At 44.3% G+C, this 12,500-nt stretch overlaps 1 protein-coding gene across 1 annotated transcript in view; it reads right to left on the bottom strand.

The window, feature by feature from the left end:
* Positions 1-208: 208 nt before the first annotated feature.
* Positions 209-12,500, bottom strand: part of LOC143296542 (follistatin-like) — a 34,353-nt gene continuing 22,061 nt past the window's right edge. Inside the window, exon 2 of the mRNA XM_076608561.1 lies at positions 209-4,233. Within this exon, the coding sequence (XP_076464676.1) occupies positions 3,497-4,233 (737 nt within the window). The 3' untranslated portion in view covers positions 209-3,496. The remainder of the gene's footprint in view (positions 4,234-12,500) is intronic.

The following is a 12,500-nucleotide window of genomic DNA, read 5'->3' as shown; positions in this document are numbered from 1 at the left end:
AACATCAGGAGTCACCATCTGCATCTTTGTGTGAGTGTGTGTGAATATGTCTGTGTGTGTGTGTGTGAGCGTGTGTGTGAGCGTGTGTGTGAGTGTGTGTGTGTGTGTGTGTGTGTGTGTGTGCTTGCGTGCGTGTGTGTGTGTTTAAGTGTACGCACACAGCGCGAGTTCGTGTGTGTGGACTGACAACAAAACACAACACTCAAGATTTTGATTTGTTGTTTAATGGCATCATCAACTTTCAAGACTTATCTTAACGACCGATCAAAATGCCTCGTGAACAAGGTTCAGTTAGAAAGATGAAATTCAATGGACACTTTCATAAAACTTAAATACGGTGCGTGTTTTTGTCAACCAAGAGTTCAATTAATCAAACAACTGAAGAAGAACCAGATAACACATGGACGCTTCCTGTTTGCTCGCTGCGAGTGTAAGCAAGTTAAGGGTCTATGGTAAGGGCATTGTTATAGGATTTCACATTAATCATTCCCATCACAAAGCCATATGGCTTTCACTGTCATTCAACAACCTTTTTTTCTTTCTTTCTTTTTTTTTTTTCTTTTTTCCAAAACTTACTCAGTGGCGAATTTCCCACTACCACACGTACGACTTATGTTCCCGCTGCAAGTCAAAGCTCTATCCATACTCGCGGCTTTTCTCGTTTATTTCTTTTCTTTTCTTTTAATATTTAAAAAACCTTTGATAAAGCAACTGACAAACAGAAACACATCTACACATATACAACCAGCGCGGGTACATTCACGTTCACCAGAACACATACAGGTCTCTCATACTAAATGACACAAGTCCATCAATATCACTCTCCCTCGGCTGAGGGAGGCTACCTGTTCAAAGGTGGTATGTCTAATGGGTGGAGAGTCAAAATTAACCTACTTCCGTCCTACAGCAAGCGATTATCGTTGTTTATTCCTTCTTCAGTCTGGCGTCTGTCCACCAACAGTGAAGTCTGACGAAAGGAAGTAGGAAGGCAGACAGAGACAGACAGACAGACCGTTACCCTGTCTTAAGTACAAATCCACAGACTCGGGCTCAATCGCACTGACGAGGGACAAGAAACACATTGCAAACGTGATCTGCCGCCGTTTCCATCGATATGTGTCTTTTCCCCCGTAATAATCGTATTGAGATTTTACAATCAAAATGAAGACGACTTGGCCTTCCACAAAATATCGACGCTGACTGAACATTTATTTACGCATTTCCTCTAAACTGAATTGCGTAAAATGCAGTGTATAATTATCTCGATGTTGATTCAATATTTATAAATGCATTCCCTTTGTATTTTCACCCTTAATACATCATTTGTTTGGACAGCATCACCTGAACAGAAGTTGATGACTTTAGTCGATCAGAAATAACTTGCGTAGTACTATATACTAGTGATTTTTGTTTCTGTTTTAATTTGATAAAGTAGACATGACTGTATGAACAGGTTGTTCACCGTGCTGTCATGAATAACAACTCTGTCACACTCCCGCTTCAAGTAGTGATAGAAACCAGCTCTGTGAAGTTGGGGAAAGTGTAGTTTGCCGGAACTGAACGCCCGACATGTCTGTGAATACGTTATCGATCTGTTTTCGTTACGTGCCGGAAAAAAAGAAAAGAAAACCAAAAGAAAAGAAAAGGAAGATAGCTGTCTTTAACGCGTGACATCTGCATTATTTTTGCATCTTTCGATTTACATATGACCAGAAACGATATTTGTTCATGTATGGTTTATTCGCCGTAAATTTCGTGGTAAGTGTTCGCTTGGCAACCCAGTAAACGGATTTGTGTCTTTAAATGGGTGGCCTGTCCCAAACGTTGACAATGTGTTGAGAAATAGGGGCCAATACAACATTAGATATTCATATTTCAAAGACGCGCTGGTTTCGCCTGAGCCAGTCAAACAAGGTCCTTGTTGTTTCGGTCAGTTCTTCCGGAGGTAAGGACATAACACGCGTTCATTCTGAATCCCATCCCTTCGACACCCTGTCTGACACAAAGACACGAGTTCCGGGTAAAGGGTTTTCTCCCTTTTTCTCCCTCCTAACCTTACTGGCGCGTATGACTGATCAATAACTGAGCTAAAACCTAAAACGTATGATTGATTAATATACAACTGTAACCAGAAACGTGCAGGGAGATAAAAAAAAAAAAAGCGAATAAATCAGTGCATAAATCCAAAATAAACATCCCATGTGCAACAGACTACGTTCTTCTGGGCATATCAGTGGCTACATTATTAAGCATTTATTTCAATGCATTCGTCGAATTGGCGTGACTACAAAATAGTGGCCACATACTATTGCAGAACGTTTTTTTGTTGTTTTTTCCATTCGTAGCTTTTCTGTCAAGCATCCCCATGTCTAGCCCTCCTAACTGTCACAACAAGAGCAACAATCTTTCAGTATAATATTATATGCTAAAGATAAAAACAATGTTAAAAGTGTTATTCAGCGGCCCCTTCCACTGTTTTCAAGTGTCCCCTCCTCACTGTCCAGAATAGCTTTGGCAAAATTTGATTATCTGTGGCACCCTGTCATGTTTTATTAACGAACAATAACAAACGTACCTCTGCATCATCAACAGGAAAAGAGAATGACAAAGTTTCAACATATTTCACAAACTGAAAACGAAACAAACAAACAATTTCCAAAGCCTGATACACACAGCAACTGTAATCGTCATTTGTAGCATTAAGACAAAACAAAACAAACAAACAAACAAAAATTCTGTATATGTATAACCAACGCTTAACATGAAACATCCCTCATTCCTTCATTCAGTTTCTACAAAATGCAAACGTCTGCTTATGTGTACGATCATACACAATGCGTCGATGTTTCAAGCAGTCTGCTCGCCCAAAACTAATAGCTCCGATGAATTATTTTAACTGGAACTGATTAAAATCTAAAACAAGAAGTGCTTGATACGTTATGGCTAAACGCATAATATGAAATTCGAAGATAGGCTAAGTTCGTCTTGGCATTGTAAGTTCGTCTTGGCATTATGAATAAAAGCAAAGGAAATACAGAGGTGTATGGCCAATTTGCTTGCTCATTTACAAACAAGGATATAAACGTGCTAGCGTCTCAGACTGTTTGGGCGCAGTGTATGTGTCAGTTTCTAGCTGTGAAGTACTACCTCGGATATCTGCTGACCTTTCCTTGCTTTTCCTACTGATAAACAGTGTTAAGTCTTGCATGTGCCAATTGCTCTGTCAACAGTGTCAGCTCAGATAATACCAAATCAACATGTGTTCTTCTCCTCAGTGTTAATTTTCTCGGTATCCGGCATTTTTGTCTAACTTCAAATGGACTCGACACTGCGTAAAATGCTACATTTCCAAAAGTGTTTTATGTTCTAATCGAGAAATTCAGTATGATTATTTTTCCTTTAATTTATTTATTCATATATTCTGCAAACACAACGTAACAGTTGGCGAAGAGGAACTTGGCCGGACTAACGTTGTACTTAATTCTTCTTGTGCAGTTTACTTCCAGTTGGTATGACCTATGTTTTTGGAAACTTTTCTGTCCATTTTGTACCGGCGCTGTCGGCTCCGTCCTCGTGTCTTCCGACGTTTTCGTCGCCTCTGTTGTTTCTTTTTCCGCTGGTCACGGCGCTGCTTGCGTCGTTTCCGCTTCCCGTCCTCACTTCCGGCCACGTCACTTCCGCCTTTCTTCTTCTTCCTCCGCCGTCGCCCTTTGCGGCTCCTGACGTCAGACGGCTGACCGTCGCTGGAGGAGGTCCTGGCGGGGACGGTCGGGCCGTGGCCGCGCTGAACAGGGAGGGAGCCGCGGGCGGGCGTGGCGGGGGAGGAGGCGCAGCGGTTGTGGTGCTTCATCTTGATCTTGACGCCTCTCTGGCAGGCGGCGATCTTCATGTGGCACCGGGACGCGTACGTCTTGCCGTCCGTGCCGCACACCGGCTGCTGGTTCTTCCGCCGACGGCACGACTTGACGCTGTCACAGGCGCGGGCCCTGGGCCCTTCGGCTCCCGTGCAGGGCCCCCGGCGGGTCACCTTGATCCGGGTGGCCGTGTTGCAGGCGGCGATCCTCAGCAGGCAGCGGGACTCGTACGTGTTGCCGTCCGTGCCGCACACGGGCCGCTGCCGGGAGCGGCGCTGCTTGCAGATGAAGGAGCCGGGGCAGGTGCAGAGGGGCAGGCCCTGCATGTTCTCCACGCACACCTTGAACTTGGGGCACTTCACCTTGGCGCAGGCGTTACCTGAAAACACACAACACATTTTTTTGTTTGTTTTTTTGTTTCGTTTTTTTTGCTGGAGGGGGACAGTACCGGTGCAGGTCAAACTGCTGCATTCGTCACTATGGCAGACACAGCACACGTCACTGCAACTCAAACAGAATTTCTGCACCACAAGAGTGCAATGGCTTACACATATAGGTATTTACAATACTCTGTTCTCTACCGAGCGATGTGTTACCGAGGAAAAAAAACGTTTTTGCGCCAGGGTCTGCCCGCGAGGGGCTGCGAGGGTATGCCGTTACACTTTTGAATTCTTTCCCAGTTCCTGTAATAAAACAAGTATAGACAATATCTACGATGTGACTTCGTTCAGGTTAACACAGAAACATCACACTTGCAAGACATCATGGATGTCTAGAGTGTAGTCCACATCTCTCCTGTTTGGTACAGTCGGGTGGAGGGGGGAGTTAGGTAACCTTAGCCTGCACCACTTGGAAAGCTCTAGTGTGCATGAACTTGGGATGTCAGTGATGTTCCATTCGACTAAAGCGATTTCTCAGACATAAGTAAACCCAGTAGTGCTTAAATCACAAAGTGGAGTTTAAGGTAGTGGAGTTTAAAATACAGATTTAATTTATCTAAGACCAACACTGCAGATGTCAAGCAGATATTTAGGGCATGATCGACGCCGGGATGCACAATGAAAAGAGGCGCTGAGTACAGCCTTCTTACACTGTCTCAAACCTAAATCGATCACCATGGTGGCAAAGCCCTCATCCTCAGTCGACCTTCCGTGTTGAATAAAGAAAAAAAAGTGCCAGAAGAGTTAGTGACCTTTCATGCCCTGTTTTGTTGTTGTTGTTGTTTGTTTGTTTGTTTGTTTTTTGCGACATAAAATAGCTGTGTCTGCGACACAATAATGACAGCTGTCTCTTCGACATGATAGTGACAGCTGTCTGAATGCCGACAGAAGGAGGCTGGGTGTGGCCATGTATGTGTCTGGTCTGAAAGGCGTGGGAGTCACACATCTCGAAGGACACGACAGTTAAAGCTGGAGAAAAAAAATACACCATTGAACTACTGATATTCTCCAGTGTCAGCCGATGTCGTGTGTCAGTGTGTGTGTGTGTGTGTGTGTGTGTGTGTGTGTGTGAGAGAGAGAGAGACAGAGAGAGAGATATGGGGAGAAAGGGAGCTGGGACCACGGATTCTCTATACGTCCGTGGCTGGGACAGAGAGCGGGAGGGGAAGGATCAGGGAGGCAGATCGAGATGAGGGAAAGGGGGAGACAAAGACAGACAGAAACAGAGAGAGAGAAGGGGGGGGGGGGGCGAACAAACGCATCGACAGAGCGGGGCAGAGCCTTTCCTGTTTCCAGGATGACTTGTTGCTTGTTGTGGAGAAAAAAACACACACAAAAACCGCCAGCTCAGTGTCTGTATAACAGCTCTGTCGATTTCCTCCCTACCCCTCACTTCCCACTGTTTTGACACCTGCAACTAACCCTCGACGGCTCGGCTTACGTCTACCCACAAAACATTCCCAGCATGGAGAGACGACCTGGTGGCAATGCCCACACAGACAGCTGCTCAGCAGCTGTGCTTGTCTGCTGCAGTGGGTTCTAGAAACATGTGATGGAAATATGGATCCGCGCGCACCCATCCAGTTGTGATTTCTTTCGCCAAATGCGTAGTTCAAGAATTCGCCAACAGCGCCTCAGAATCAGCAGATCATTGAGAGTTTGGGACCAGGGAAGGGGGGATAAATGTGGACTGAAGAGAGAAAGCGAGAGTGTGAGAGACAGAGACAGAGAGAGACAGACAGATAAAGAGAGAGAGAGAGAGAGAGGATCAAGTCTCTGCTGCCTGTAAAGGCTGCTGCTGTGGATGATGGGGCGTCGTTCTGTAATGAAGAGCATCCTTGACTTCCCGAAGTTCTGCACTGAGATTTTCTAGTAATTATAATATGTTGATTTATTGACTCATTGTTATTTTTATTCGCAGCAGCAGCAGCAGCAGCAGTAGTAGTAGTAGTAGTAGGAGACGTATTATTCTTATTATTATCAGTAGTAGTAGCAGAAGTAGTAGTAGTAATTATTATTATCATCATCACCACCACTGATCATCATCATCTCTCTCTTCGCATTCTCTCTCTTTCCATTACTTCTTTTCTGTCGTCTCCTTCCTTTCTGCCGTCACAGCACTTTTTCCTGTATGCTCTCCCAAGAAAGGTCTCCTTTTCCATTCTTCCTGTTCGCAGAACTTGTGATTTCAAGCTGTACACTGGACGGTCAAGGAGTGTCAGTGACTGAAAATGCTGGGATGGGCTCCCGTTGTCATTTGTCCAATACGCGCACGCGTGGTGTGTGTGTGTGTGTGTGTGTGTGTGTGTGTGTGATCTGTTTTCAAGCTCGAGCGCACGTTTGTATAAATGTAGCAGCTTGGTGGAGACACTACAATGAGATTTTCTCACTCATGTGAAGGATGGGAAACATGCTAAAACTTAATTAGTCTCTGTGTGTGTGTGTGTGTGTGTGTGTAAGCCGCTGAGGAACCATGGAGGGAAAGTCACTGCCACTGCTCACACATCTCTTTCAGAAGACGAAGATCGGCAGGTCATGACATGACAGGCACAGTGCGTGGTCCCCTCCTTCAGAACTCAGTGAGAGCTATCAGTGACGGACCTAATATTAATGCTTTCCTGCCCCCCACCCACCCCCCTCCATTATCCCCCTCGTCCCCTTCCTCCGCGATTCATTTCCATAAGCATTTTTGCAATGTCATTTTCAAAAACGACAGAAAGAGGTATTTATCTACCTGTGCTTGTTTCCCTCCCATTTTTTCGTTCTTTCTATGCTGATGCTTCACATAAACCAAACGTAAGTTCTCTAGGCGTGCGTGCGTGCGTGTGTCATGTGTGTGTGTGTGTGTGTGTGTGTGTGTGTGTGTGTGTGTACAAGTTGGTCTTACGCGGCTCGTTGAATAATAATACATTCAAAGTTTCATTTAACCCCACAATCTTTGTTCATCTCCCCCCCCCCCATCCCCGCCCCCCCCCTCCCCTCTCTCTCTCTCACCCCCTCTCTAGTACGTACATGAGCGTGTTTATGTATGTATGTATGTACGTGTGCTTAAATGCTCTCCTTTCTTTAATCATAAATCAGGTTAACATTTCCTTTTGACCCATAGACGTTTGCATCCATAATGCTTTAGATTTCTTTTGAATGGAAAACAGTTTCTTAAGGATGGACTGGTGACATACACAGTACAGACAGTTGGTTAAAAAGGTGACATTTAAGATGATATGTTCTCTTTTTACGGCGCCCTCTCTCCTGTGTGTGTGTATGTGTGTGTGTGTGTGGCTGTGTGTGTGAAGGGACTTGGGGAGATCATATGCACAACGAAGTCAGCGCTTGGTTTCTGGCACCTTAATCCTTGTGTTAATACGGTACGAATTTTATTGCCTGAGTTGACCATACAATACCGGACTGCAGTTATGTATTAAGACAGATTCATCAGTGCACTCATAACGTGGTCAAAATCGTAAGTTCCACAGTTCCAAAACCTGCATTGTCTCACATAAAAGAAATATGCTGTGCTCAACTGCTGCCTGCAATGCATATTCGAACTGAACTAGGAACATTTTCATGGGTAAAATTGTGTTTAACTAAAAACGCAAAAAAAAGTGAGGTTTTGAAGCGGTGGGTCTTGCATGCAAAAGCTGTCCATGCACCACACTTCAGAACGGATTGTGCTACCACCTTCAGGCGGCCATTCTCAGACAGTGAATCAGCCAATAAGGATTTTTTTTCTCTCTCTTTTCAACCCAGCTACAAAGGTCACACTGCCACGAGGCTGGATTAATCTCCATGGTGCAATGAACTGCATAAATTTCGCTGCTGCAACACCATGGGAGGAATGCCCCTGAAGGGGGGCGAGGGGAGGGGGGTGGGTGAACGAGTAACTTGTCCAACTGGGTTCTCTTCTTGATGCAGTCAGGTGGGTTACGAACCCCTGTTAACTTAATCCTCTCCCTTTCCCCTTCTTTCTGCAAGTTTCACGCGAGTGTGAGAAAGTGGGCGAACGCTGTAAAAAAAAAAAAAAAAAAAAAAAAGAGGAAAAATAGACAGACAGACAATACAAAAAATAAAAAAGAGAGAAGAATTTACCATGTCTAAAGGGAATGAGGGGACGTGTGGGTGACACCCTGCAGACTATACACACTAGCAACCTCAGCGGATCATCTCCTGTTTTCATTATTACTTTGTCAGTAGGCGTGTGTCATCGATAATGGTGGTGATCATAAGTCGTTGTTGTTGTTTTCTGTTGCTGTTTTTTTCGTGAAGCAATTATACACCGTACGCTACTTGCATGGAACCTCTCTCTCCCCTTCACACACACACACACACACACACACACACACACACACACTATCCACTTAAAATTCATGATTCATAGTCCAGTCCGGTTATCGAAGTTATCTTTGGGCTGAAGTCATACTTGTATTAATTCTTAAGTAAAAACATGATTCTAAAGTAAGGCAAAGCATGATAAATACTGACATAATCAACACAACAAAGCTAAATAATTATACTGAATCACAACCTCAATCAACACAAACAAATAAAATTACGAATATATGCTTTCTACAATTTTTATGGAAACAGAACCTTTCTCTTCTGTTTCCTAAGTTGGAGGCACTCTTTGTTAAACCAAGATGGTTTTGGCAACCGAGATTTTATTGCTATTTTAGAGGACGGCAGTTTTGGTTGGCACGATTTACGATGTTGTCAGGGTTTCTGTTGGACCCCACACAATAATGTTTTATCTTTCTCCAATTCCCTTCCAAGTTTTCAGGAAAAAAACCCATTAGTCCCTTTAAAAATAAGCTGCCCGAGAGGAGTCACAATTCTTGCCCGTTTGTTCTGGAGCAAAGGAAAAATCACTGCATCTATGTAGACCATTTTCTGCCTGTTCCATGTCAAAGAGGTCACGCACTGACAGATCCAAACATGAAAAACGAACTATTCACTGAACGAAAGTACATGCAGAAACATTACTGATTTTATAAGATGTCCAGCACTATCTTCTCGGAGCAGACCTGTGACTAAATAACAATGACTATCCCAAAAGAAAGAAATGACATTAAAAAAAAAAAATTAAAAAAAAATAAAGTTGGAAAAACGCAAAACAAAAGCCCAGAAGCAAGAAAGGTGTAAGCAGCCTGTGAAAACGGCAAACCTTTCCGTGTCTAGTGTTGGTTCTGCACGGAATCAACGCAGTTCTTGCTTCAAGCCGAGCTATTTTGTAATCTGCAACTGCCTGCGAAGGGACAGGGCTGAACTGATAGAAGAGACAGATTCTCTGTGAAGGAACGCGATACATCATCAATCATCATACGTTCCGTAGGACTTCACCGTTTTAATCAGTACGGAACTGTCGTTGCCAGTGAAAGACAGGTTTTCAGTGCCAACTATAAACTGAACTTCCTGAACTTTAGAGCAAACACTGAAAGTTTAAATCTGTGATGACAACTGAAAGCTGAAGCTCCTCAATATTTCACACACACACACACACAGAGAGAGAGAGAGAGAGAGAGAGAGAGAGAGAGAGAGAGAGACTTTTGATTTTAAAACAGTTCAAACCATCGGAATTAAGACAGAGATTGATCCTCTAAGAACGATTCAGTGTTGCCTTCATCAGTTTGATACTGTTTTACATGCCGTTTAACATAATTATAACGATTCATCGTCACCTTCACCCGTTTCTTAGTTCCCCATGTAGTCAATAGCTGGGGATGGGGATGGGGAGGGGAAGATGTGCGCTGACAATTCACGCCCATCCCTAGTCCATTTCCACTCAGTGAACCCTGTCACTCCCAAAACAATCCAAACAAAAATACATTCTTCGCGTAAAGACCAGTGCTTGCGTTAAGGACACAGCATCCCTTCCATGCGTTTAGATTATGGCTATCGGGAATGACTGGCACATAAACCTGGGGAGGGCGGGGGGCTGGTGGGGGGGGGGGGGAGAAAGAAAAAAAACTGCTGTTACGAGCCCCCCTGTTACCAGGTAACACAATACTCGCTTCACGCGCGTGCGCCTAACATTCTGTCTGTGAGCTGATATAGGTGCACACGTTGAGCTTGTCAGATGATGTGATTAGGACACGGAAGGATCCTTGCTGCTGGGCTCTCATCCTCTCTCTCGCTCTCTCTCTCGCCTCACTCCCTCCCCTATCGCTTCAGACCCCCGACAGAGCGAGCGTGCCAAAGAAGCGGTAATTAATAGCCTGCAGGGTCGGAAGGGGTGTAACAGTGCGCCGGGGGCGAGGGCCGGGGATGCCAGCCAGCTGGGAGTCTTCAGCCGTCTGTCACGCTTCTGGTGTATCTCCTCGTCTGGAGCTGGTGGCTCAGGCTTTCGGTGTTTTGTCTTTTGTTGTTGTTTTGTTGTTTTTTTGTTTTGTTTCAACAGATCAGTTGCCTTATTCTTTTTCTATTTATTCTATTTTAGTTATTTATTCATTTACTTATTTATTTATCTGTATTCATTTACTTATTTTTTTTATCTGTTTACTCATATATTTATTCAGTTTACTTATCTATTTGTTTATTTCTTAAAAGAAGAGGCCAAATGTCCCATAGCCTTCTACAGCCATCGGGACGGTGACTTCATATCCACTGTGTCTGGGCTCTACACGGGAAGGCGGGGCCCAGTCCCGTCTTGTCCTTCCGCCAGTTTTACCTTCCCCAATCCAAGTCAAGTACCCACTCAAACCTGTGCGGGTGGAGTGAAGAAAATCTTAGCAAAAAAATGCCTACCTTAACTGCCATGGCTGTCTGTCCGGGTACATCTGTCTGTCTTTCTGACTGACCGACTGACTAACCGTCTGTCTATCTGTGTATTTGATTGCCTGTCCGCTGTTCATATCTGTCTGTCGGTCCATCTGTCTACTAGAAGGATGCACAACCGTGGGATCGACTTTCATTCACAGACAGTGATAAATCTGCGGAACTTACACTGACTGAATGTAAACTCGACAGGATTAATTGTTACGTACTTTTTTGTTGGTGGTGGTGGTGTTGCTTTCCCCATCATCGCAAGTGGGTGCGCGAAAGTCTTTTCTTTTTTTCTTCTTTTTTTAAATCTTGTCCCACCTTCTTAGTATTTACCTCAAGGTTTGGGGGACGAATTCAAAAAAATGTTCGCCTAGAGTCTTTCCATATATTCTGATAAATTGGAATCTCGTGACACGTCACAACACGTAACAAATTTTGCAGGCGAAGAGAATGGGAAAAACGGGCTCAGCTGTACTTCAGTCCCATCTTACAGTATATCACATCATCATCATCATCTTCTTCTGCAGCTCCCACATTGATTTGTATGTATGAGTGGGTTTTTACGTGTATGGCCGTTTTTACCACGCTGTGTCGGCATCCACACTCCGTTTTCTACGGTGTGCATACTGGGTATGTTTTTTTGTTTCCACAACCTACCGAGCGCTGACATGGAAGTACATGCCCTTTAACGCGCGTATTTGATCTTCTACATGTGCACACACATGGAAGGGGTTCGGGCACCAGCATGTCTGCACACATGTTGACCTGCGAAATCGGAAAAATGTCCACCCTTAACCCACCAGATGCGCCGAAACCGGGAACCGAAACTCGGGCGAGAACCAGCGCTTTAACATTGCACCCGTTGCGCTACATTACCAACAACGTTGCACGTCAAAACAGCCCAGAACAGACGGCTGGATCATGCTGTAACCGTGCATGTGGCGGATATTTCAAATTCGATTGATGTGTCGATCGATAGTGGTCCTCAATTAACACAGCATGTCCCCGACTACTGGACGCGGTGAGCTATGATGAAGTTCTCTGTCGCGCACAGTGTAGTTTGCTTTATTCTTCTGACCAATTTCAAAGCCTGTATTACCCAACCACATATCTGGAAAGAAACATTAAAACAAAAGATAATGAATCAGTACTGTTATATCGTATTCCATTCCATTCCACTGCATTGCATCGTATTGTATTGCTCTCTCTCTCTCTCTCTCTCTCACTCTCCCTCCCTTCCATATTCACACCACAGTATGATTTACGCCGCTGAAATCCTTCCTTTTACAACAGATGTCCATTGTGTTTGTTTAACTCTATTTACATCGCTGCAGAGATAACATTTATCATGAACGTGGAAAATCAGACATCTAAATACCAAATGTGACTTAACTGGCAATCACAGCTTCGACATCTCAACACATGCACCAATGCAGTCCAGTAATGTCAC

Source organism: Babylonia areolata, chromosome 21 (genome assembly GCF_041734735.1).
Source record: "Babylonia areolata isolate BAREFJ2019XMU chromosome 21, ASM4173473v1, whole genome shotgun sequence".
NCBI classification, from domain to species: domain Eukaryota; kingdom Metazoa; phylum Mollusca; class Gastropoda; order Neogastropoda; family Buccinidae; genus Babylonia; species Babylonia areolata.
The sequence above is the reverse complement of the archived record's forward strand: the minus strand, read 5'-3'. Positions and strand labels throughout refer to the sequence as shown.